The 27,651-nt window shown below is 45.1% G+C and overlaps 1 protein-coding gene across 1 annotated transcript; it reads left to right on the forward strand.

The window, feature by feature from the left end:
• The first annotated feature begins 452 nt into the window (after nt 1-452).
• On the forward strand, nt 453-26,566 carry LOC134346426 (butyrophilin subfamily 1 member A1-like). Its single transcript, XM_063047796.1, has 3 exons — nt 453-699; nt 4,506-4,790; nt 25,968-26,566. The coding sequence occupies exons 1-3, from the start codon at nt 453-455 to the stop codon at nt 26,564-26,566; spliced, it is 1,131 nt and encodes a 376-aa protein (XP_062903866.1).
• Nucleotides 26,567-27,651: the final 1,085 nt, after the last annotated feature.

Below are 27,651 nucleotides of genomic sequence, written 5' to 3' on the forward strand. Positions count from 1 at the left end.
CTGTGTTGTGAAGGTGCTCTCTCTAAATTATCTGACCCTGGCCTCTCAGATCCAAAATCCTCTTCCTGACAGTTCTCACCCCAACCCAGTCTGTATATCCTCCACGTGACCACGTGAGGTTGCTATGGGTACTCCAGTTTCCTCTCGCATCCCAAAGACACGGGTTAGGGTAAGTGTATTGTGGGCATGCTGTGTCAGCACCAGGAGCACGGCGACACGTGTGGGCTGCCCCATCGCAGTCTCTGGATTGTGTTGGTGGTTAACACAAATCGGTGCATTTCACTGCGTGTTTCCATGTACATGTATCAAATAAAGATAATCATCGGTTTTAAATCTTTTATATTTTACTAGTGAAGATTCATGTCGTGGGACCAGAAGTTTCCCCTGTCGTCTCAGTGGGTGAAGATGTCATGCTGGAGTGCAGAACGGAACCAAGCGTGTCTCTGATGGGCATGGAGGTTCGGTGGTTTAAAAGTGACTTTTCAGCGCCAGTGCATTTGTACACCGCTGGCCGTGATCAGCCCACCGTACAGGACGCAGCTTACAAAGGCAGGACGGAGCTTTACAGAGAAGAGTTTCCTCGTGGGAATGCCTCTCTCAAACTGAAGAATGTAAATGCACATGACAGTGGGGAATATAGGTGCTTCATTGACTACAAAGATGACTACGATGAAACAAAGATCTTACTAACAGTTGGAGGTCAGACAACTTTCAAAAAGATTTAAAAAAAAATAGAAACGTATAACTAATTTGTTAGCAAACTTGGACTAACCGAAGACCAACTCCAAAACTGAAAAGTAATGGCAAATATATCATGGCTATTCTTTGATATTCAATTCACAATCTGTTTTGGTGGTTGGTTTGGGAGTGTATGTTTACCAGGATTATCTTTCCTTCTCTTCATATTAGTGCACAGTTCACCAGTGGTTTAAACCTCACCTCAATGACTTCCCGTGTCCACACCCCTCCTCACAGCATCTTCACTCCATCTGCCACAACAGGCAGGATGTCCCAGTGACCACCCATTTTAATTGCTTTTCCCACTCTTGACATGTCACTCCATGGCTGTGATGAGGCCTCTCTCAGGTTGGAGGAGTAGCACCTCATACTCTGTCTGGGTAGCCTCCCCTCTTGAATATCTCTGCCCTCCTCCTTCCCTTTTTTCTCTGTTCCCCGTTCTGGTTGCCCACTCACTCCATTTCTTCTCCTCACCTGCCCAAAATTTCCCTCTGATGCCCCTCAGCTTCCCTTTCTCCCGTGGATCAGTCCTCTCTTATCAGATTCCATCTTCAGCCCTTTATCTTTTCTGCCTAACACCTCCCAGCTTCTTAATTCACCCTCCCACAACCAGCCACCTTCCCTCTCACCTGTCTCCTGCCACCTGCCAGTTTGTACTCTTCCTCCTCCTCCAATCTCTGGTTTCTCTTCCCTCCCGTTCCATCCCTGGTGAAGGGTCTTGGCCTGAAATGTCGACCATTCATTCACCTCCACTGATGCTGCCTCACCTGCTGAGTTCCTCCAGCATTTTTGTGTGTGCTGCTCGAGATTTCATAGAAACATAAAGGCATCCGTTAGTCTTGCGAGACCATGGATCTGCACCTGGAAGTCTTCACTCTCCAGGGCGCAGGCTTGGGCAAGGTTGTATGGAAGAACGGCAGTTGCCCATGCTGCAAGTCTCCCCTCTCCACGACACCCAAGGGAAGGGCAAGGGCCGATACAGCTTGGCACCAGTGTCATCACAGAGCACTGTGTGGTTAAGTGCCTTGCTCAAGGTCACAACACGCTGCCTCGGGTGGGCCTCGAACTCACGACCTTCAGATCGCTAGTTGAATGCCTTAACCACTTGGCCATGTGCCCACACGCATAGAAACATAGAAAACCTACAGCACAATATAGGCCCTTCAGCCCACAAAACTGTGCTGAACATGTCCCTACCTTAGCAATCACAAGGCTTACCCATAGCCCTCTATTTTTCTAAACTCCAGATACCTATCCAAAAGTCTCTTAAAAGACCCTATCGTATCCACCTCCACCACCATTGCCAGCAGCCCATTCCACGCACTCACCACTCTCTGTGTAAAAAAAAACTTACCCTGATGTCTCCTCTGTTCCTATTCCGAAGCACCTTAAACCTGTGCCCTCTTGTGGCAACCATTTCAGCCCTGGGAAAAAGCCCCTGACTATCCACATGATCAATGCCTCTCATCATCTTATACACCTCTATCAGGTCACCTCTCATCCTCCTTCACTCCAAGGAGAAAAGGCCGAGTTCACTCAACCTATTCTCAGAAGGCATGCTTCCCAATCCAGGCAACATCCTTGTAAATCTCTTCTGCACCTTTTCTGTGGTTTCCACATCCTTCCTGTAGTGAGGTGACCATCTGCAGAATCTCTTGTTTGTACATTGAGTGCCTTTCCTTGTTCGTGAAAAGTCCAAAGTAAATTTATTATCAAAGTACAAGTATGTCACCATGTACAGCCCCGAGATACATTTTATGCAGGTGTTCAGAGTAAATACAAAGAAACAGAACAGCAAGATGGCAACAGAATAGGAAGGAACTGGAGGTCCGTGAGCCAGTCCTTGCGATCAGAGGTGGAGAGGATCAGCAAGTTTAAATTTCTCAGTGTTATTATTTGGGAGGACTCGTCATGGGCACAGCACCCGCGAACTATTATGAAGAAAGCACAGCAGCGTTTCTTCTCCCTAGACCTGGCACGTCATCAAAAACTTCGACAAGCATCTGTAGATGTGTGGTGGAAAGAATACTGACTGGCTGCATCACAGCCTGGTATTGAAGCACGAATACCTTTGAATGGAAAATCCTACAAAAAGTAGTGGAGACAGTCCAGTCCATCACTGGTAAAGCCCTCCCCACCATTGAGCACATCTACACGAAATGTTGTTGCAGGAAAGCCGTATCCCCCACCAGCCGTGCTGTGCTGTTCTCTCACTGCCTCCATCAGAAAGAAGGAACTGGAGCCTCAGGACCAGCACCACCAGGTTCAGGAGCAGTGAACCATCAGTCCCTTGAACCAGAGGGTCTAACTTCACTCAACATCACTCGCCCCATCACTGAACTGTTCCCACAACCTATGGACTCGCTTCCAAGCACACTTCATCTCACGTTCTCGATCTTTATTGTTTATTTACTTTTATTATTTTGTTCTTTTTGTATTTGCACAGTTTGTTGTCCTTTGTACACTGGTTGATCACCCTGTTGGTGCGGTCTTTCATCGATTCTATTATGGGTTGGTGGGGGGGGGGGCGGTGTTTTATTGGATTTATTGAGTATGCCTGCAAGAAAATGAATCTCAGGGTTGTGTTTGGCCACACGTATGTACTTGGGTAATAAATTTACTTTGAATCAATGAAAAAATGCACCTGTCAAAGACAGGCAAATAGCCCATGTGCCAAAAGACCACAAATTGTGCAAATGCAAAAAAAAAGAAAAAAATAAATAAACTAATAAGCAATAAGTGTGAAAAACATGAGTTGCAGTGAGTTTGTAGGTTGTGGAATCAGTTCAGTGTTGGGGTGAATTAAGTTATCCCCTCTGGTTCAAGAGCCTGATGGTTGAGGGGTAGTAACTTCCTGAACCTGGTGGTGTGGGTCCTGAGGTTCCTGTACCACCTTCCTGATGGCTGCAGCGAGCTAGGAGCATGGCCTGGACGGCAAGGCCCCATGATGATGCATCGTGCTTTCCCGCAGGAAAACTCCATGTAGACGTGGTCGGGGTGGGGAAGGTTTACCTGTGATGGCCTGGGCGATATCCACTGCCCCTCTGTAGGCTTTTCCGTTTAAGGGCTTGGATGTTTCTATTACCAGGCTGTGCTGCAACTCCGTCCGCTGCCCACCTGGTCTCCCGGTTACGTCGGTTGCTGTACAAATGCCACCTGATTCGACTTCAAACATCAATCATCAGCCAGCACACACTGTACGTTTTACCAATTACACTTTATAGATATTACTAAGTCTATGAGATTAATAGAAGTTCAATACAAAAGAGGAACGGAAAAGGCGCCAGACTTATCGAAGTTCAATTTCTTCGTGCACACGTTGGAGCTTGGGACCTCTTCGGGACCACCCGAACCCTGTCGACTCGCAGCTCGGGTCCACCCGGAGCGATCAGCCTGAGCTTTCCCGCACGTCCGTCGTCCTCACGGTCTCTCCTCCAACTCCCCGCCAAAACCCCCTGGTTCCCAGCCATATGAGACAGCATATCACCCCCAGAAAGAATACCATGGACACCCATTGGTTCATTTACTCTGTTATCTATATTATAACCCAAGCAAAGTGCTAGCTAGAGACTTTATCAGCATTTAACATAACAAAGAAGCCATTTTGATTAACATAACGCAGTAACATCAAAGAAGAAATCCCTTACACCCCGATGAGGACTATCTCATGGACCTTCAGTTTTCTCATTGACCTACAGACAATAATCAGCTCTTTGGTTTTGCTGACAGTGAAAGTTCCTGCTCTGATAATTATATTTAAATTTCAGGTGTGGGACAACAGCCTTGGATTGACCTGGAAGGAACCTATCATCACGGAGTTCGTCTTGTGTGTAAATCTGACGGCTGGTACCCTGTACCAACTGTGTACCGGTTGAACGGGAATGAGGAGAATGTGACGAGACAATCTGTGACGACACGAAAAGACCAGTCCAGTGGCCTTTTCGCTGTTTTCAGTCAGATTGATGTGACAAGTGATTCTGTGAACAAGTATTCCTGTATAATGAGAAACAATGTACTGAATGAAGAGAAAATGGCCCAAATCCAATTGTCAGGTGTGAGAGCAACTTTTCATAGTTTTATTTATTTATTTATATTTATATTCAAAAATCCAGTAGACAGCTAGAGACTTTTCCTCAGGGCTGAAATGGCTAATTCAAAAGGGTGTAATTTTAGATGACTAGAGGAAAGTATTGTGATTGAGACTGCACCGTATTGTAGTGGTTAGCGTGACGCTATGACAGTTGGGGTGTCAGCGTTCCCGGTTCAATTCTGGCCTCCTCTGTAAGAAGGTTTGTAGATTCTACCAGTGAAAGTCTGGGCTTCCTACAGGTGCTCCGGTTTCCTTCTACAGTCCAAGATGTATCACTTAGTTGGTTAATCGGTCATTACAAATGGTCCTGTGTTTATACCAGGGTTAAATTGGTGAGTTCCTGGCTGGTGGTGTGGTTCAGTGGGTCAGAGAGGCCTGTTCTGCACTGTATCTTAAAAGTTCAAAGTAAATTCATTATCGAAGTATATATATTATCATATACAATCATGAGATTCATTTTATTACGGGGATTCTCAATGAATAAGATTTCTCTCAGTAAAAATGGTATATAAATATGGGGAGATGTCAGAGGTATTTTTTTTACACAGAGAATAGAATATGCTTCCATGGGTGGTGGTAGAGGCGGGCACATTATGGGCACGTAAGAAACTTTTACGTAGACATGTGGATGATAGAGAAATGGACGGATATGTGGAGAGAAGGTTAAGATTGGTTTTAGAGTTAGTTAGAGGGCCAGCAGGACATTGTGGGCCAAAGGGCCTGTGCTGTACCATAGTATGTTCTGTGTTCTGTTTGTAGAGATACAGCATGGTAAAACGCCCTTCTGGTCCGATCAAGTGCACCCAGTTACACCCATGTGACCAATTAGCCTACTAAGCTGCATGAGTTTGGGATGTGGGAGGAAACCAGAGCACGCGGACGAAACCCACACACTCACAGGGAGAGCGTACAGACTGTGTTGGGAATTGAACCCAAGTCGCTGGTGTTTCACAATATAATTCCTGGGAATACCTTCCTGAGGGTCCCACGACCTCACCATGGACAACAAATTATCCAGGCTTGCTGTCACTGACATCACATGAAATGTGTTGTTTTGTGGCAGGCTTAATGAATCACTATACGTTACAATAAAAATAAATAATGCAAAAGAAGAATAGTGAGGTAGTGTTTGTGGGTTTGTATGTTATGTATTTCTTTATTCTTTATAATTGTTGAACGTTGTTGTTTTTTGCTGCATGCCGCATGCTGTCCACACCACAGCAAACTCCTAATGGTGAATAAAGTTATCCTTGATGGTTTTTTGGATGCACACAAGTTTCTGGACAAACGTGATTCTTTATAGTTAAGTGCATTTACTGTCTTTTTAAAAATTTAATTTAATTTCCCTCGAACCTGTTGGGCTGTTAGAAAGAGCTTTTAATTGGTGTTCTGGGGTCGCTTCAGATTTGGGTCTTTCAGTAAATTTGGGACCATTGGTTGCATTAGACAATGGCGGGAGTACGGCACAGACAATGATGCTTTTCATATTATTTTACAGATGTATTCTTTCGCAAGACCAATGCTTGGATGGTAGCTTTCATCGTGTTTTTAATTCTTGTGATTGTTGCCATTATTTGTGAAGTGTTTCGCCACAGAGGAAAGCGTGAAAAGTTTAAAGGTTGGTGCAAATGATAGCGGATGACACGGTAACCCGGCAGCGAGTGTAATGCTGTTACAGTTCACCTGTAAGATCAGGGTTCAATGCTCTCTGCTGTTTCTAAGGAGCTTGTATCTACACCTTGTGACCACATGTGTTTCCTCTGGTTCTCTCCGACGTTCAGAAGATGTGCAGTTAGGGTTAGTGAAATGCTGTGTTGGGGGATTGGAAGCGTTGTGATGGTTCTTACAGATTGAATTTGATGCAAAGGATGCATCAGACTCCTGTATTTCATGAGCAGTTTGAGGAGATTTGGTATGTCACCAAATACACTCGTAAAATTCTACAGATCTACTGTGGAGAGCATTCTAACTGGCTGAAATTGGGGCTACATGTCTGATATGGGGGTGGGTTGCTACTGCACAGGATCATCAAAGTAAGCAGCAGGGAGTTATAAACTTAGCTCCATCATGAGTGTTCGCCTGTATTATTCAGGTTATCTTCAAGGAGCAATGCCTCAAGAAGGTGGCGTCCATTATTAAGGGCCCCCGGCACCCAGGACATGCCCTGATCTCATTGCTACCATCAGGAAGGAGGCACAGAAGCCTGAAAGCACACATGCAAAGATTCAGGAACAGCTTCTTCCCCTCTGCCATCCGATTCCTAAATGGACATTGAGTCCATGAATGCAACCTCACTACCTTTTTATTTCACTTTTTGTTGTTTTGTGCTAGCAGTACATTGCAATACATAATGATAAAAATAAACTATAAATCACAATAATATATTTAAATTAAACAAGTAGGGCAAAAAGAGAGTAAAAACTAGTGAGGTGGTATACATACATGGATCGATTTAGAAATCTGATGATGAAGGGGAAGACATGTTGAGTGGGTGTCTTCTGTGGAAGCCTCCTGTGACGTAGTACGGTGAATGCTCTCCGCGATTTGTCTGTAGAAATTTGTGAATATCTTTGATGGCAAACAAATTCTTCTCACACTCCAAAATAAATATATCTTTAAGCTCTTTAACATGTGTACATCAAAATATACAGTGAAGTGCACTCTTTGCATTTTAAATGGGGTGAGAGAGAACCACAATGGGGAATGGAGAAGCAGGAGTGGAGGAGTACTGACTGGCTGTTAGCAAAATTGATGTTCATGTTTGGAGGTTACCCAGCTGGAATATGAGGTGTGGCTTCTCCAACCACCTGCAAAAAGAAATAACTGTTTGTCCTATGAATCTAGTTAATAAGCTGAAATTAGTGCATGTAATTTCCTTCTATTACTACCAATGCAATTCAGAGAATACTCTTTGAGAAATGTAAAACCCAAAAAAGAAAGGCTCTTATTTTATTTGCAATTTTCATAACTTCAGAAGGGCTCTATGTGCTCTGAAGCCTGAGAAAGCCAGAGAATTCCAGTCCCACTTATAGCAAATGTGCCAATTGTACATCTGCAAATGTACTTAAGTGTAAGGTTATGGGTTTAGGATCAGGTATGTGCACAATGAAAAACACACTCAGTGGCCACTTTACTTCTACAAGTATGTGAAGAGCAAGAGGATAAGACGTGAGAGAATAGGACCAATCAAGTGTGACAGTGGAAAAGTGTGTACGGAACTGGAGGAGATAGCAGAGATACTTAATGAATACTTTGCTTCATTATTCACTATGGAAAAGGTCCTTGGCGATTGTAGGGATGACTTACAGCGGACTGAAAAGCTTGAGCATAGAGACATTAAGAAAGACTATACGCTGGAGCTTTTGGAAAGCATCAAGTTGGATAAGTCACTGGGACCGTACGAAATGTACCTCAGGCTACTGTGGAAAGCGAGGGAGGAGATTGCTGAGCCTCTGGCAATAATCTTTGCATCACCAATGGGGATGGGAGAGGTTCCAGAGGATTGGAGGGTTGCAGATGTTGTTCTTCACCAGCAACTTTGATGTGTGTTGTTAGTTTAACTTCAGTGGTTGTTAAGCTGATCAAAAAGATCCTGAGAGGCGTAATATGATTAGGAATAGTCAGTATGGCTTTGTCAAAGGTCATGCATTAGGGTTGGGCTTTATGAGACTGACTGAAAATTCTGGGGATGTGACTAAGCACATTAATGAAGGTAGAGCAGTAGATGTAGTGTACACGGATCTCAGCAATGCAATTGACAAGGTACCACATGCAAGACTTATTGAGAAAGTAATAGGATCCAAGGGGACCTTGCTTTGTGGATCAAGAATTGGCTTACTCACAGAAGGCACAGAAGGTTGTAGATGGGTCATATTCTGCATGGAGGTTGGACAACAGTTGTGTGCCTCAGGGATCTGTTCTGGGACCCCTCTCCTTCATGATTTTTATAAATTACCTGGATGAGGTGGAGGGAAGGTTAATAAATTTGCCAATGACACAAAGGTTGGGGGTGTTGTGGATAGTGTGGAGGACTGTCAGTGGTTAAAGTGGGACATTGATAGGATGCAAAACTGGGATGAGAAGTGGCAGATGGAGTTCAACCCAGATAAGTGTGAAATAGTTCATTTTGGTAGGTCAAATATGATGGCAGAATATAGTATTAATGGTAAGACTCTTGGCAGAGATCAGAGAGATCTTGGGGTCCAAGTCCACAGGGCACTCAAAGCTGCTGTGCAGGTTGACTCTGTGGTTAAGAAGGCATACGGTGTATTGGCCTTCATCAACTGTGGGATTGAGTTTAAAAGCTGAGACCAGTTCTGGTCACCTCACTACAGGAAGGATGTGGAAACTATAGAAAGGGTGCAGGGGAGATTTACAGGGATATTGCCCGGATTGGGGAGCTTGCCTTATGATGAGAGGCATTGATTGTGTGGATAGTCAGAGGCTTTTTCCCAGAGCAGAAATGGCTATCATGAGAGGGAACAGTTTTAAGGTGCTTGGAAGTAGGTACAGAGGAGATGTCAGGGTAAGTTTTTTACGCAGAGAGTGGTGAGTGCGTGGAATGGGCTGCTGGTGATAGGGTCTTTTAAGAGTCTCCTGGATAGGTACGTGGAGCTTAGAAAAATAGAGGGCGATGGGTAACCCTAGGTAATTTCTAAAGTAAGTACATGTCGGCACAGCATTGTGGGCCGAGTGGCCTGTATTGTCCTGTCGATTTTCTATGTTCATTTGCTACACCCATACACTTGCTCACTAATTGAATCAGCCAATCATGTGGTAGCAGCTCATTTCATAGAAGCATGCAGAGGTTCACTTGTTGTTCAAACCAAGAATTAGAATGGGGAAGAAATATTACCTAAATGATTTTAACTGTGGAATGATTGTTGGTGCCAGACAGGGTGGTTTAATTATTTCATAAGTTGCTGATCTCAAAGAATATAGGACATAGAACTATTCGGCAGAGTAACAGACCATTTGTCCCACGGTGTTGTGCCAAACTAGCTAAAAAGCAAATGAAAAACACCCAGACACTAATCCCTCCTACCTACTCCATGCCCTCATCCATCCATCCTCTTAAATCCATGTACCTCTCCAAACAGCTCTTTAAGATTCTGCAGTGTATTTGCCTCTGGCACCATACCATGTAGTGCCTTCCAGGCCTCCAGGACTCTGAGTGAAAAAGGTGCCCCTCACATCCCCTTTGAACCTCCCTCTCACCATCAATGTGTGTTGTCTGGTATTAGATATTCCATCCCTGAGAAACAGATACTCTCTGTCCACTCTATCTATGTCTCTTACAATCTTGTAAACCTCTACCGGATCTCCCCTCAGCTTCCAACGCCCCAGAGAAAACAACCCAAGTTTATCCAGCCTCTTGTGATAGCACATGCTCTCTAAACCAGACAGCATCCTGGTAAACCTCTTCTGCACCCTCTTCAAAGCCTCAACATCCTTCCTATAGCAGGGCGATCTGAACTGTGTGCAGTACTCCAGATGTGTCCTAACCAGAGCTTTATAAATTTGCTCTTGACTTTTGAACTCAATGCCCAGACTAACAGAAGCAAGCATTCCATAAGCCTTCTTAACCACCATATCGACCTGTGTAGCCACTTTCAAGGAGCTGAGAACTTGGATCCCAAGATCTCTCTGCTCAGCCACACTGTTAAGGATCTTGCTCTTAACGCTGTACTCTCTCCTTACATTTGCCCTACCAATGTGCAACAGCTCACATTTATCCGGGTTAAGCTCCGTCTGCCATTTCTCAGCCCATGTGTGCAACTGATCGATACTGTGTTGTATTCTTTTGCCAGTCTTCTGCACGATCCACAACTTCACCTATCTTGGTCTCATCTGCAGATTTACTAACACACCTGCTAGCACTGACAGCAGATGTCCCGGCACAGATCCCTGTGGAATATCACTAAATACAGACCTCCAGTTCAAATAAGTCCCTTCAACTATTACCCTCTGTCATCGATGCACAGCCAGTTCTGAATCCAAACAGCCAATCTCCTAGGATTTTCATGCACAACTGTCTTTAGAGTTTACAGAATCTGGTGTGAGAAATGAAAAATATCCAGTGAGCAGCAGTTCTGTCGGTGAAAACTCCTTGTCACTGAGAGAGGTCAGAGGAGAATGGCATGACTGGTTCAAATTGACAGGAAGGCCACAGTAACTCAAATAACCATGCACAACAGTGGTGTGCAGAAGAGCATCTCTGAATGCCCAATACCCCACACCTTAAAGTGGATGGTCGACACATAATACAAAGGCCACAAAGTGTATATTGCTCTCTGAGTACAAAATAATAGACATAGACATAGAATAGTACAGCACAGTACAGGCCCTTCAGCCCACAATGTTGTGCCGACCCTCAAACCCTCCCTCCCATATAACCCCCCACCTTAAATTCTTCCATATACCTGTCTAGTAGTCTCTTAAACTTCACTAGTGTATCTGCCTCCACCACTGACTCAGGCAGTGCATTCCATGCACCAACCATTCTCTGAGTAAAAAAACCTTCCCCCTTGAACTTCCCACCCCTCACCCTAAAGCCATGTCCTCCTGTATTGAGCAGTGGTGCCCTGGGGAAGAGGCACTGGCTGTCCACTCTACCTATTCCTCTTATTATCTTGTACACCTCTATCATGTCTCCTCTCATCCTCCTTCTCTCCAAAGAGTTAAGCCCTCGCTCCCTTAATCTCCGATGATAATGAATACTCTCTAAACCAGGCAACATCCCGGTAAATCTCCTCTGCACCCTTTCCAGTGCTTCCACGTCCTTCCTATAGTGAGGCGACCAGAACTGGACACAGTACTCCAAGTGTGGCCTAATCAGAGTTTTATAGAGCTGCATCATTACATTGCGACTGTTAAACCCTATTCGTCGACTTATGAAAGCTAACACCCCATAAGCTTTCTTAACTACCCTATCCACCTGTGAGGCAACTTTCAGGGATCTGTGGACATGTATCCCCAGATCCCCCTGCTCCTCCACACTACTTAATCTTAAAGTTTGCCATTTGCTGCAGATTCTCTGCCACTAAACAAACCTTTATGGTCTTCATTTACAGAACTGAAGTTGTTCTGCATTTTGGAAGGTAGGTTGTGTTTGAACTATTGGCGTCAGAACTTTAGGCTGCGAAGCTTTTGCACTGACCTTCAGTGTATCATTGGGCAGTAATTCTTATTTTGTGTGTATGACAGTAAGCTATGCTTGAAGGTGACCTTAATTTGGAGATGTGTAGCAGAATTTGCTAGTCAAGTTTAACCAGCTGATACTGCGGTGAACAGAGCAACATGGTAGGAAGTGGTTGAATAGACTGAAAGTATTTTTTGGGTTACAGAGATTAGAACAATGGACCCATGGTTTGAAGTTGAAGCTGAGTGTCAGCAACAGACACAAAATTCTGAAGGACGTCAGCAGGTCAGGCAGCATCAGTGGAGGGGAACAAACAGTTAGCGTTTCCGGCTGAGACCCTTCATCAGGACTGTGAAGGAGGGGGGAAGAAACCAGAGTGGGAAAGTTGGGGAGGTGTGGGCGAGAGAGGAGTACAAGCTGGCAGGTGATACTTGAGACCAGATGAGTGGGTGGGTGGGGGAGAGATGGGTTGAACTACGAAGCTGGCAGGTGATAGGTGGAAGAGATAAAGGGCTGACAAAGAAAGAATCCAATAGGGGAGGAAAGTGGACCGTGGCATAAAGGGAAGGAGGAGAGGAACCAGAGGGAGGTGATGGGCAGGTGAGGAGAAGAGAAGTGGTGGAGGAGGGAATGTCGACTCAGACCATGAGAGGCCTACGTCGGGCATTTTCATGCCTTACAAGGTGCAGATTGGAAGTCTGTGTGGGGCGCCACTCCTCACACAGACACTAGAGCAATGTGTGGTTAAGTGCCTTGCTCAAGGACACAAACACGCTGCCACAGCTGAGGCTCGAACTAACGACCTTCAGATCACTAGACGAATGCCTTAACCACCTGGCCACGTGCCCAACAAGTGGTGAGAGGGCAGGCAGAATGGTAAAAGAGAGAAGGAGGTGGGTTGGTAGGGCGTACAAATTACTGGGAGATAGAGAAATCTACGAGTTTGAGAGGGATAATAAATCAAATGGCAGAGCAGATTTGTTGAGCTGAGTGGCCCAATTCTACTCCTACCACTTATGGTCTAAACTGACCATCTTCATATGATCAAATCCATCCATTTCCCGCAGCGTCGTGTGTCTATCCACGGCCTCCTCTACTGTAAAGATGAAGCCACACTCAGGTTGGAGGAACAACACCTTATATTCCGTCTGGGTAGCCTCCAACCTGATGGCATGAACATCGACTTCTCTAACTTCCGCTAATGCCCCACCTCCCCCTCATACCCCATCCATTATTTATATACACACATTCTTTTTCTCTCTCTCCTTTTTCCTCCCTCTGTCCCTCTCACTATACCCCTTGCCCATCCTCTGGGTTTTCCCCCCCCTCCCCCTTTTCCTTCTCCCTGGGCCTCCTGTCCCATGATCCTCTCATATCCCCTTTGCCAATCACCTGTCCAGCTCTTGGCTCTATCCATCCCCCTCCTGTCTTCTCCTATCATTTTGGATCTCCCCCTCCCCCTCCCACTTTCAAACCTCTTACTAACTCTTCTTTCAGTTAGTCCTGACGAAGGGTCTTGGCCTGAAATGTCGACTGCACCTCTTCCTAGAGATGCTGCCTGGCCTGCTGCGTTCACCAGCGACTTTGATGTGTGCTGCTTGAATTTCCAGTATCTGCAGAATTCCTCGTGTCGATGTTTATGCTGTCAGATTGGAAACCACTTGGATGGAATCTGAAGTGTTGCTCCTGCAGCCTGAGAATGGCCTCATCGTGGCAGTAGAAGAGGCCAGGAGGTGTTTAGCTTCTGCCTTGTGGAAGTTTACAAAGTTGTGAGAGGCATGGATGGGTTAGATGGTCAGAATCTTAATCTCAGGATATACACTTCATATACTGGAGGGTTTGCTTTACTGGGGGCGGGGGAAGTAAATTTTTAACAATGTGTAGGTGCATAGAATAAGCTGTCGGGAATGGTGGTGGAAGCAGAAATGATGGTATTTTTCAGCCTTTCAGACACACAGTGCTGCGGGAAATGGACGGATTTGATCATATGAAGGCGGTCAGTTTAGACCATAAGTGGCAGGAGTAGAATTGGGCCACTCAGCTCAACAAGTCTGCTCCGCCATTTGATTTATTATCTGTCTCAAACTCATTTTCCTCCCTTCTCCCCATACCCTTTGATGCCCTTACTATCAAGAACCAATCAACCTCATATACCCAATAACTTGGCCTCCACAGCTGACTGTGGCAGTGAATTGCATTGATTCACCACCCTCTGGCTAAAGAAATTCCTCCTCATCTCTGTTATAAAGGGAGGTCCTTGCTCTCTGAGGCTGTGCCCTCTGGTTCTACACTCTCCCACTACAGGAAATATCCTATCCACATCCAGTCGATCTCTGCCTTTCAATATTGGGAAGGTTTCAATGAGATGGCTCCCTCCTCATTCTTCTAAACTCCAGCGAGTACAGGCCCAGAGTCGTCAAACACTCCCTATATGTTAACACAAAGGGCATCGCATTGAAACCGACCGAATGATAGAGTGGATGTAAAAAGGACGTTTTCGATAGTGGGGTAGTCGAGGACCAGAGCGCACAGTCTCAGAATGGAGAACTGCTAAGTTGCATGACCAACTTATTCCTAGTCCCTATGAAGATCGAGAGGGGCACAAATTCGACTGGGCATCGGTGAAAATCATGGCGCAAGTGAACACGCAGCATGCACTAGAATTCCTGGAAGCGATTTTCCATGAACAGTTCTGTAAACAAACATCCTTTTTATGAGCCCGTGGAGACAAAATTCCTGACCACAACGCACGGAGTTTGTCACACAGCCAATCAACCACGAGATTTCCTCCCCACATCACAACTGAATTTCTGAAATGATGTCTAATCAGCTGATTGATATACAGGCCAAGCATTCAGAGGACATACTACTGCTGGCAGGGCACTGACAATGTCTCCTCGCATGGTGATGAAATGTTTGCAAATAAATTGCCAAGATTGGAGAACTCAAACCAACCATCAACCACCCAAGCGACACATTTTCTGGATTTTTTCCAGAGGGATGTCTATTTATAACAGAGATGATGAGGAATTTCTTCAGCAAGAGGGTGGTAAATCTGAGGAATTCATTGTCACAGACGACTGTGGAGGCCAAGTGAATGGGTATATTTAAAGTGGAGATGATTAATCAGGGTGTCAAAGGTTATGGGGAGAAGGCAGGAGAAGCCATGATGACAGACTCAATGAACCAAATGGCCGAATTCTGCTCCAGTGTGGTATGGTCTTATGGATCAGTCGAGATCAGTCTCTCCAACGCCAGTATTTCCTTCTTAGATAAGGGGCCCAAAACTGTGCACAAAGCTGCAAATGTGGTCTGGCCAATGCCTCAGTTTAGATTATTTGACATCATGGTCAGCAGAGACCTTGTGGGCCAAATGGCCTGTTTTCTATCTGGACTTGGTGGATACATGCGAATTAAACAGAGCAAAATGCATCACCAGCAGGGAAACTTCCCTCGTTATAGGTCACAGGGTGGAGACGAGTAAAGAAAGACTCACTTTATTCTGAATTTATTGCTCGAAAAATGTAACCAGTTCTAATTTGATATGATTCAAAGTAAATTTATTGTCAAAGTACACGTTCTTTATGTCACCATGTACGACCCTGAGATTTGTTTATTTGTGGGCATTCACAGTACATACAAAGAAACAGAACAGAATCAATGAAAGACTACACTTGACAAAGATGGACAAATAACCAGTGTGTAAAAGATAACTGTACAAATACAAAAACAAAAACTGGCTAAATAATAATTAAACATGCAATAATTATGGATAATATGAGTTGTAGAGGCCTTGAAAGGGAGTCCATGGGTTGTGGAATCAGTTTGGTGCTGGGGGTGAGGGAAGTTATCCACACTGGTTCAAGAGCCTGCTGGTTGAGGGTTAATGACTGTTCTTGAACCTCTTGGTGTGGGTCCTGAGGCTCCTGTACACTCTTCCCGATGGCAGCAACGGGAAGAGAGCGTGCCCTGGATGGTGGTGGAGCTTGACGATGGGTATTGCTTTCCAGCGACAGTGCTTCACGTAGCTGTGTTCAGTGGTGGGGGGGGGGGGTGGGGTATGAAATGTGAAATAACAAGACGAAAACTTTAAAAACTTTTTTATTTTCTTAACAGGTTATAATGACCATGAAATAAATGATGGTAAGTACTGAATTTGACCATTTATATACAAAATAACAAAGTTCAAAGGCATTTATTATTGATGTGTACTATATACAACCTTGAGATTCACTTCCTTAGTCAGCCACAAAACAAAGAAACGCAAGAGAACACACAGTGTGCAGAAAAAAGTCATGAAAACAACAGAAGTAAGCAAATAACATTCTGGAAAGCGAGTCCACAGCCAGGAAGCCAGTCATCACCGCAGCCGATTCAAGAGCGGGTTAGTTCCAGGCCACAACCTGAGTTCAGCGCAGAGATGAGTAAACTGAGCGGAGCAGTGAGCTGAAACCGCCCATCCCTCCTCTCCAGCCCTGACACCCCGAACCTTTTCAATCTGACCCAGTACCAAAACCTAACTCTTCCCATCCATCCCACCATCTCTTTGACCTCCTGCAGTCTAAGAACAAGGACCGTTAGGCTGGGTAACTACATTTTCCGCCAGGCTGTGAGATGTCTGAACATTGTGATACCACCTGGTACATATTGTTTAGGACAGCACCAGTAGTATTATACAGTCGGCCCTCCTTATCCGTGGGTTCCGCATGCGCAGATTCAACCAACCGCGGACCAGGAAAACTTGGTTGGCACCAGGGCAGGAATGGATTCTCAATATTCCTGGATTTCAGTGCTTTAAAAGGGATAGAGAGGGTGGAAAAAGGGGAGGAGGGGTGGCATTACTGGTCAGGGATACTATTACAGCTACAGAAAGGGTGGGTAATGTAGCAGGATCCTCTTTTGAGTCAATATGGGTGGAAGTCAGGAATAGGAAGGGAGCAGTTACTCTATTGGGGGTATTCTATAGGCCCCCTGGTAGCAGCAGAGATACAGAGGAGCAGATTGGGAGGTAGGTTTTGGAAAGGTGCAAAAATAACAGGGTTGTTATCATGGGTGACTTTAACTTCCCTAATATTGATTGACACCTGATCAGTTCCAAGGGTTTAGATGGGGCAGAGTTTGTTGTGTGTCCAGGATGGAAGGATGGATTCCTGTCACAGTATGTGGACAGGCCGACCAGGGGAATGCCATACTAGATCTAGTACTAGGTAATGAACCAGGTCAGGTCACAGATCTCTCAGTGGGTGAGCATCTGGGGGACAATGACCACTGCTCCCTTGCCTTTAGTATTATCATGGAAAAGGATAGAATCAGAGAGGACAGGAAAATTTTTAATTGGGGAAAGGCAAATTATGAGGCTATAAGGCTAGAACTTGTGGGTGTGAATTGGGATGATGTTTTTGCAGGGAAATGTACTCTGGACATGTGGTCGATGTTTAGAGATCTCTTGCAGGATGTAAGGGATAAATTTGTCCTGGTGAGGAAGATAAAGAATGGTAGGGTGAAGGAACCATGGGTGACAAGTGAGGTGGAAAATCTAGTCAGGTGGAAGAAGGCAGCATACATGAGGCTTAGGAAGCAAGGATCAGATGGGTCTATTGAGGAATATAGGGAAGCAAGAAAGGAGCTTAAGAAGGGGCTGAGAAGAGCAAGAACGGGGCATGAGAAGGCCTTGACGAGTAGGGTAAAGGAAAACCCCAAGGCATTCTTCAATTATGTGAAGAAAAAAAGGATGACAGGAGTGAAGGTAGGACCGATTAGAGATAAAGGTAGGAAGATGTGCCTGGAGGCTGTGGAAGTGAGCGAGGTCCTCAACGAATACTTCTCTTCGGCATTCACCAATGAGAGGGAACTTGATGATGGTGAGGACCATATGAGTGAGGTTGATGCTTTGGAGCATGTTGATATTAAGAGAGAGGAGGTGTTGGAGTTGTTAAAATACATTAAGACAGATAAGTCCCCGGGACCTGACGGTATCTTCCCCAGGCTGCTGCACGAGGCGAGAGAAGAGATTGCTGATCCTCTGGCTAGGATCTTCATGTCCTCGTTATCCACGGGAATGGTACCGGAGGATTGGAGGGAGGTGAATGTTGTCCCCTTGTTCAAAAAAGGTAGTAGGGATAGTCCGGGTAATTATGGACCAGTGAGCCTTACGTCTGGGGTTGGGAAAGCTGTTGGAATAGATTCTTAGAGATAGGATCTATAGACATTTAGAGAATCATGGTCTGATCAGGGACAGTCAGAATGGCTTTGTGAAGGGCAGATCGTGTCTAACAAGCCTGATAGAGTTCTTTGAGGAGGTGACCAGGCATATAGATGAGGGTAGTGCAGTGGATGTGATCTATATGGATTTTAGTAAGGCGTTTGACAAGGTTCCACACGGTAGGCTTATTCAGAAAGTTAGAAGGCATGGGATCCAGGGAAGTTTGGCCAGATAGATTCAGAATTGGCTTGCCTGCAGAAGGCAGAGGGTGGTGTTGGAGGGAGTACATTCAGATTGTAGGATTGTGACTAGTGGTGTCCCACAAGGATCTGTTCTGGGACCTCTACTTTTCATGATTTTTATTAACGACCTGGATGTTGGGGTAGACGGGTGGGTTGGCAAGTTTGCAGACGACACAAAGGTTGGTGGTGTTGTAGATAGCGTAGAGGATTGTCAAAGATTGCAGAGAGACATCGATAGGATGCAGAAGTGGGCTGAGAAGTGGCAGATGGAGTTCAACCCGGAGAAGTGTGAGGTGGTACACTTTGGAAGGACAAACTTCAAGGCAGAGTACAAAATTAATGGCAGGATACTTGGTAGTGTGGAGGAGCAGAGGGATCTCGGGGTACATGTCTACAGGTCCCTGAAAGTTGCCTCACAGGTGGATAGGGTAGTTAAGAAAGCTTATGGGGTGTTAGCTTTCATAATTCAAGGCATAGAGTTTAAGAGTCGCGATGTAATGATGCATTTCTATAAAACTCTGGTTAGGCCATACTTGGAGTACTGTGTCCAGTTCGGGTCACCTCACTATAGGAAGGATGTGGAAGCATTGGAAAGGGTACAGAGGAGATTTACCAGGATGCTGCCTGGTTTAGAAAGTATGCATTATGATCAGAGATTAAGGGAGCTAGGGCTTTACTCTTTGGGGAGAAGGAGGATGAGAGGAGACATGATAGAGGTGTACAAGATAATAAGAGGAATAGATAGAGTGGATAGCTAGCGCCTCTTCCCCAGGGCACCACTGCTCAATACAAGAGGACATGGCTTTAAGGTAAGGGGTGGGAAGTTCAAGGGGGATATTAGAGGAAGGTTTTTTACTCAGAGAGTGGTTGGTGCATGGAATGCACTGCCTGAGTCAGTGGTGGAGGCAGAAACACTGGTGAAGTTTAAGAGACTACTAGACAGGTATATGGAGGAATTTAAGGTCGGGGCTTATATGGGAGGCAGGGTTTGAGGGTCGGCACAACATTGTGGGCCGAAGGGCCTGTACTGTGCTGTACTATTCTATGTCCTATGTTCTATGTTCTAAAACCTGGAAGTTCAACCGGGGGCATTCAAGCACCAAGTCAAGTCCTGGCCCTGGCGGCATTGTTTGCCTCACGTGTGCTATACAGACTTTTTTTTCTTGTCATTATTCCCTAAACAATATTTACATAGCATTTACATCTAGAGATGATTTAAAGTATACAGGAGGATGTGCGGAGGTTATATGCAAATACTACACCATTTTATATACGGGACTTGAGCATCCGCATTTGTTGGTATCCGCGGGGGGCGGGGGTGTCCCAGAAACCAACCCACTGCAGATAAGGAGGGCCGACTGTACTGTTGTATACTTAACTATAAATTGTAAATGCACATTGTGTCAACTTGTACATCTACAGTCCTGATGAAGGGTCTTCGCCCAAAACGTCAATTGTTGACTCTTTTCTAATGATGCTGTCTGGCCTGCTGAGTTCCTCCAGCATGTTGTGTGTGTTTGTTGTATATCTGTAGAATCACTTTTCTGTTACCTGTTAATAACATTGTGTGAATATTATTTGATATCGGTGTGATATATGTACTGTGCCCAACACTGCTCACAATACTCCAAGTGCGATCTGACAACTGACTTGTACAGCCTCAGCATTACATCCTTGCTCTTGTATTCCAGCTCTCTCAAAATGAATGCTAACATTGCATTTGTCTTTCTTACCAACACCTCAACCTGCAAGTTAACCCTTAAGGAATCCTGCACAAAGACTCCCACGTACATTTGCGCCTCTGAGTTCTGAATTTTCTCCCCATTGAGGGGCATCCTTTTAGATCGGAGAGAGGAGGAATTTCTTTAGCCAGAGAGTGGTGAACCTGTGAAACTCTTTGCCACAGGCAGCTGTGGAGGCCACGTCTTTATGTATATTTAAGGCAGAGGTTGATAGATTCTTGATTAGTCAGGGTATGAAAGGACACGGGGAGAAGGCAGGAGATTGAGGCTGAGAGGAAAATTGGATCAGCCTTGATAAAATGGTGGAGCAGACTCGATGGGCCAAATGGCTTAATTCTCACTCTATATTCTGTGATCTTATTATGATCACTGCCTCCTCAGGTCTCCTTTCCCTTAAGGTCCCTAAGCAAGATTGGTTCATTACACAACACCCAGTCCAGAATTGCCTTTCCCCTCGTGGGCTCAACCACAGGCTGCTCTGAAAAAGTCATCTTGTTGGCGTTCTACAAATTCTCTGTCGTGGTATCCAGCACTTCTCAACAGCTTTCTGCCCCTGGCACACGTGAAGCTTGTCCGGATGCCCTGCTGCCCCCGCTCCCCAACCACAGGCACACTCTCGTCCTGCACTGGTCACTTGTCATTGTTTTGTTGCTGCTGTTTCACTTATTGATATGACTGCTTGTGTTACTATAACAGTGCCAGTAACATCATACTGCCTCGCAGAAACATGGAACTCGTACTTTCTGCCATCCTGTCAATCTCCGGGCCATGCCACTCAGGGACGTGTACTAATGTTAATTTCTGACTGCAGGTGCTGAATGGTAACCATATCTGAGGTGTGTGTGACTGTACACTCAGTAGCCACTTTATCAGGACCTCCTGTGCCTAGTAATGTGATCACTGTGTGTATGCCAGAATCAGATTTAATATCACTGGCATAAGTCGTGAAATTTGTTAATGGCAGCAGTACAATGAAATACATATTGAGGGGGAAAAAGAACAGAGTTACATTGAGTATATATTTATCTATCAAATAGTTAAGTTAAAATAAGTCCTGCAAAATAACAGAAGTATAACGTTAGTGAGGTAGTGTTCATGGGTTCATTGTCCATCTAGAAATTGGATGGCGGAGGGGAAGAAGCTGTTCCTGAATCACTGAGTGTGTGCCTTCAGGCTTCTGTATGTCCTTCTTGAAGGTAACATTGTGAAGAGAGCATGTCCTGGGTGGTGGGGATCCTGAATGATGGATGCTGCCTTCCGAAGGCACCATTCCTTGAAGTTATCTTGGATACAGAGTTTGGTACCCATCGTGGTACTGACTAATTTCACAAGTTTCTGCAATTTATTTCAATCTTGTGTAGTCGTTGTCGTGGCTATCCCTGGAGGTCGAGGATGATGGTCTTCGTTCTGAAGAAGTGGCCCACAGAGCGAAGACGCCTGTGCGTGTATTTGTTTAACGTGTACTTGATGTTGCACTCCAAGAAGCACACGATACTTCACAAATCAACCAACTGATTCCAATGGCATGGAAACCACGACGATTAGAGCTGATGGATTTGTTGCAGCCTTCATCCACCTTCACAGCCGTTGAGTTCAAAGTAACTTCGCTGCCTGTTCCACCGTTGAGGTCTTGGTTGGATTGTTCTTTGTCAGGGACCTCACCCTCGACCTTACTGCCATGGGTGACCTTACCAGGAGCATAGCTCCAGACGGCATCGCCCTCGGGATCTCAGGACCACACAAGCTTCTCCACCGCGACAAGGTGACAATCTGCGGAGAAGTCTTGTGTAGTAGCCTGCCCCCGCCCCCCCATACCAGATGGTGATGCAACCAGTCAGAGTCCTCTCCATAGTACATTTGTAGAAGTTTTCTAGTGTTTTAGGTGACAAACCAAATCTCCTTAAAGTCCTAATGAAATATAGCCGTTGTCTTGCCTCTTCTGCACACTACTGTTGTAATGCATGGTTATTTGAGTTATTGTTGCCTTCCTGTCAGATTGAACCAGTCTGGCCATTGTCCTCTGACCTCTCTCATTAACAAGACGTTTTAGCCCACAAAAACTGCCGCTCACGGGATATATTTTTGCTTCTCACACCATTCTCTGTAAGCTCTAGAGACTGTTGTGTGTGTGTGTGAGGGAAAGTCCCAGGAGATCAGCAGTTTTTGAGATACTAAACCCATTCCTTCTGACACCAGTAAATGTTCCGTGGTCAAAGTCACTTAGATCACATTTCTTTCTTCCCCATTCTGATGTTTGGTCTGAACAACAACTGAACCTCTTGAGCATGTCTGCATGCTTTTGTGCATTGAGTTGCTGGCACATGATTGGCTGATCAGATGCGGGGGTACCTTGGTAGCGTAGCAGTCAGTGGGATGCCCTTATAGCTCGGAGCGACAGAGTTTGGAGTTCAATTTCAGAGTCCTTTGTAAGGAGTGTCTACGTCCTCCCTATGCAATGCATGGGTTTACCCCAGATGTTCCAGTTTCCTCCCACAGTCCAAAGATGTACTGGATATGTTAATTGGTCATTGTAAGTTGTCCCACGTTTAGGCCTGGGATAAGTTGGGGTTGTCGGGTGTTGCTGCGGTGTTGTGGCTCAAAGGGCCCGAAGTATCCCTAAATTAAAATAAAATATTTGCATTAATGAGAACGTGTACAGGTATAGCTCATAAAGTGGCCGAGTGTGTTTTGCACCTTGGCTCCAAGGGAACGATGTTTCTTTTAGCTGTATACATGTGTATGTTGAATGACAATAAATATTGGCTTGAAATGTTAAAGGAGAGATCACAGGAAAATCTCAGCAGGCCAAAGGAGTTCAAATTCAGGTTTATTGCTGTAACAGGGATACTCACCCAGTATGTAACTGTGATACATACCCTGTAATAATAGTTGTACACAGCCAGGGTGTAACTAGCGTACATAGCCAGAGTATAGCTGGCATACATACACAAGGTGTAACAGCTGTACGTAGCCAGCATATAACGGGCATGCATAGCCAAGGTCTAACAGCCATACATAGCCAGGGAGGAACTGTGATACCGAGGGATTAATTGCTTCACATACACAGGGCATTACTGCCACAAAAATTAGCTTTTTGAAAAGGCAGCATAATACCCTACAAGTACAAGTTAATGGAACTTACATTCACATAAATTATACCTAATTTACATATGTGCAAAATAAACAAAATAAGGAGAATTACATCAGAATTAGGTTAAATAAATCCACCCCTGGCATATGCTGTGAAATCAGTTGTTATGCTGCAGCAGCACACTGTAATACATAAAAACTGTAAATCGCAGTAAGAAGTATATATATCTTTTTTAAAAAGTTGAGTTAAGTAAGTAATGAATTAGTGCAAGATTGGGAGAGAAAAAAATATAGTCTGAGGATCAAGTTCAGGGTTATTATTGTCTGACTATATATAGATGTACAATCAAATAGAATAATGTTCCCCTGTAGCACAGAGCACCCATAAAACTTTCATCACACACACAATATAGAAACGAAGTATTACCACAAATAAGTCAGTAAAATATAATTTAGAATGCATGTAGTGCACAACACTGATAAACAGTAAACAGCCAGTGCTATAATTTTCCAGCTGTCCAGGGCAAAGAATTCCATAAATTCACCACCCTCTGGCTAAAGAAATTCCTCCTCATCTTTGTTCTAAAGAGACATTCTTGTACTCTGAGCTGAGCGCTCTGGTTCTAGACACCCCCACTATAGGAAACATCCTCTCCATGTCTGCTGTATCTTAGCCTTTCAATATTCACTAGGTTTCAATGAGATCCCCAGAAATTTTTCAGAACTCCAGCAAGTACTGATCTGGAGCTGTCAAAGGTTGTTCCTGATGGCAGCGGGGAAGAAACTATTGCTGAACCTTGAGACTTGGGTCTTTAGGCTTCCATACTTCCTGTAAAGAGAAACTGCCAAATGTTTCACCAAAGTGGTTGAATTTGTGGCAATTTGAAAGGAGGATGGAGAGAGATGATTCCTAATGTTTAGGTGAAGGATTCAGGAGCCAGCAAAATAGCAGGCTTGGCTTCTTCTGGTGGGCTGAGAAAAGTGACAATGCCCAAGAGGCCACTGATCTTGGGTTAGTAGGGCTGGATGTATCTCAAGCGATGACGACGGGTGGGGATATTGATACATAGAGTACCACAGCATAGAACAGGCCTTCTGGCCCGTCTGGTCCATGCCAAAATGTTATTCTGCCTAATCCCATCCACCCACACCTGGACCGTTGTCCTCCATGCACCTCCTGCCCATGTAGTTATCCAAAATTTTCTTGAGTGTTGCAGTTGAGCCTACATTCAAAACTTCCATTGGCTGCTTGTGCCATACACTCACCACCCTTTGGGTGAAGAAGTTCCCCCTCAGTATTTCGCCTTTTACACTTAACCCACCACCTGTAATTCTAGTTTCACCCAGCCTCGGTGGAAAGAAGGTGTGGAATGACTTTAATCAGCGGAAGAACATGTTATCTTCTTCTTGGGCCAAATCATCTTTAACCCTCTCCATAATGTAATCTGCTGAGTTCTTCCAGCATTGTTTGTGTGTGTGTGTGTGTGTGTGTGTGTGTGTGTGTGTGTGTGTGTGTGTGTGTGTGTTCTGGATTTCCAGCATCTGCAAAATCTCCAATGTTATTAATTGAGAAGTAGGGAGACAGTGTTTGTTAGAACGTACTGCAGCCTCTTTAGACAGTTATGTTCTTCAGCGTCCCTTCCTTCTCCTAGTAAATTCTCCTGGACCTCTTGTCACTTTCCTTCTGAATCTCTAGACAATTTCTTCCCCATCCCCACTCGAAGCCACTGTCAATACCTTGTTTACAGGGTGGCATAGTTGTGCAGTGGCCAGCAACGTTTTGCAGCATCACCGACCTGGGTTCTGTCCGTGTCAGGAGTTTACGCATTCCCATAGTGACTACGTGGGTTTCCTCCAGATCCTCCAGTTCCCTCCCACGTCCCAAAGGCAGAAAGGTCCGGGTTAGTAAGCTGTGGGCATGGAAGTATGGTGGCACTTCCAAGTTCAAAGTCCATTTTATTATCAGAGTCACCCACATATAACCCTGAGATTCATTTTCCTGCGGGCATTCTCAGCAAATCTATGGAGCAGTAACCATAGTACGACCGACCAGAGTGCAGAAGACAACAAACTCTACAAATGCAAATATAAGTAAATAGCAATAAATAATGGGAACATGAGATAACAAGATTAAGATTCCTTAAGGTGAGATCATTGGTTGTGGGAACATTTCAATGGATGGACAAGTGAGTGTAGTTATCCCCTTTTGTTCAGGAGCCTGATGGTTGAGGGGTAGTAACTGTTCTTGAACCTGGGGCTGCGAGTCCTGAGGCTCCTGCACCTTCTGCCTGATGACAGCAGTGAGGAAAGAACATGACCTGGGTGGTGAGGATCTCTGATGATGGATGCTGCTTTCCTACGACAGTGTTTCATGTAGATGTGCTCAATGCTCTAGCCATGATGTACTGAGCCAAATCCACCTCCTTTTGTAGGATTTTCCATTGAAAGGCATTGGTGTTTCCGTGATGCAGCCAGTCAAAACACTCTCCACTACACGTCTACAGAAGTTTGTCAAAGTTTCTGATGACATGCCAAATCTCTGCAAACTCCTAAGGAAGTAAAGGCACTGCACTTGTGGGCTGCCCCCACCACATCCTCGGATTGTGTTGGTTGTTGACACAAACGATGCCTTTCACTGTGTGAGACGATGTACATGTCATCCAAAAGGTACAATTTTTCTGTCCTTTGTGACTCTAATATTCTGTCTTTTTCCCTCCTGTAGTTTCTGTGACCCTAGATGGCGAAACTGCAAATCCTAAACTTGGACTGAAAAACCAGAACAGTGTGAAACTGACCGAGGCCGAGCAGAATTGCCCGGACACCGGGAAATGCTTCACAGAACTGGAATCCGTGCTGGGGCTGGACGAATTCCAATCAGGGCGATATTATTGGGTGGTGGAGGTAGGGATGAATCGGAACTGGAGTCTGGGAGTTGCCACAGAGACTGCCGAGAGGAACGGGAGTGTTGAACTGACACCGGAGAATGGATTCTGGACCATTGGGCGTGTGGGAGACGAGTTTCACGCAAACGACTCTACTCCCATCGCCCTCAGCACCAGGCGTGTCCCCGAGAATCTGGGAATATATCTCAGCTACGAGTCCGGGATAATTTCGTTTCACAGCTTGCCTACAAAGACCTGTGTCCACACCTTCACTGTAGACAAATTCGAGGGGAAACTTTATCCTTTCATCAGTACCAGCCACGTTGACAATTGGGTGAAGGTGTCCTCTGGGTCTGTGCTGGATTTGCATAAAGAGCCACGTTCCAGGGGCACCCTCCGGAACAGGTTTCGGAGGCTGTGGAGTGGAAAACCCTACTGATAACAGGTCGGCACTGAACGAGTTGCATCTCATCTCAAATACTCCTCTGTAAACTATCAGCAAAGCTGCAGATAAGACAATAGTCCATTTGGTGTCAACACTCTGGGTTGCAGAATGGATTTTTACAATTTTTTTAATCAAAAAAGATACAGAAAAACACATGGATGATCTTATTACGTAACACACATCGTTTTCTTATTCCTTGTTGAAACATGCAACACTTCAGCACAGTACAGGCCATTCAGCCCATGATGCTGTGCTGACCTTTTATTCTACTAAAATCAATCTGACCCTTTCCTCCTACATTTTTCTTTCATCTGTGTGTCTATCTAGAGTCTCTTAAATGTCATTAGTGTAACTGCCTCTTCTACCACCCCTGGTAGCATCTACCACACACCCACCACTTTCTGTGCAAAAGAAAACTATCTCTGACATTACCCCTATAAATTCCTGCAGTCGGTTTGATATATTTCTGCTCATATTAGTCATTTCTGCCCTAAGTAAATGTCTCTGACTGTCCACTCGATTTATGCCTCTTATCATCTACACCTCTAGCAAGTCACCTCTCATTTCCATTTGCTCCAAAGAAAAAAGCTGTAATTCACTCACCTACTGTATGATCAAAAGGCATGTGCTCTCATCCAGGCAGCCTCCTGGTAAACCTCCTCTGCAGCCTCTCTGAAGCTTCCATGTATTGAATGTCCTTCCATATGGCGCTGGTGAGACACAGTGATGTTTTGCAGGCCGCAAACAAAACTAATAATGATTCTATTTAAAGGTATTTTTTTCTGGACTGCAATCACTGCAATCTGCAGCCTGTAATTTGTCTTTGGGAGTTGTGCTTTTGACCCGTCTGCACGACCTGGCGTCTTTGCAGTATCCTGAATGAATCGCCGAACTGGACCCTCAGGAACGGCAGGTATGGCCGGGGCAGCCATCGCTGGAGCGGACTTCAGGCTAGATGTACGTGGCAGAACCCAGACGTGAGAGCGGAAAGTCAAACCAAAGTTTAGCTGATTTAAGCGTCGAGCCATATTAAAGCGTCGAGGCTGAGAGCCAAGGACAAACCGGTGATCAGCTCTCTC

The sequence above is a fragment of the Mobula hypostoma genome, chromosome 5 (genome assembly GCF_963921235.1).
Source record: "Mobula hypostoma chromosome 5, sMobHyp1.1, whole genome shotgun sequence".
Taxonomy (NCBI): Eukaryota; Metazoa; Chordata; class Chondrichthyes; order Myliobatiformes; family Myliobatidae; genus Mobula; species Mobula hypostoma.

Bases quoted from the DNA above. Each gene is read 5' to 3' on its own strand.
- LOC134346426 (XM_063047796.1), top strand. From the start codon at position 453: ATGGAGGTTCGGTGGTTTAAAAGTGACTTTTCAGCGCCAGTGCATTTG. The intron at 700-4,505 runs GTCAGACAACTT...TTTAAATTTCAG, and splicing joins GATCTTACTAACAGTTGGAG to GTGTGGGACAACAGCCTTGG. The intron at 4,791-25,967 runs GTGTGAGAGCAA...TCCCTCCTGTAG, and splicing joins GGCCCAAATCCAATTGTCAG to TTTCTGTGACCCTAGATGGC.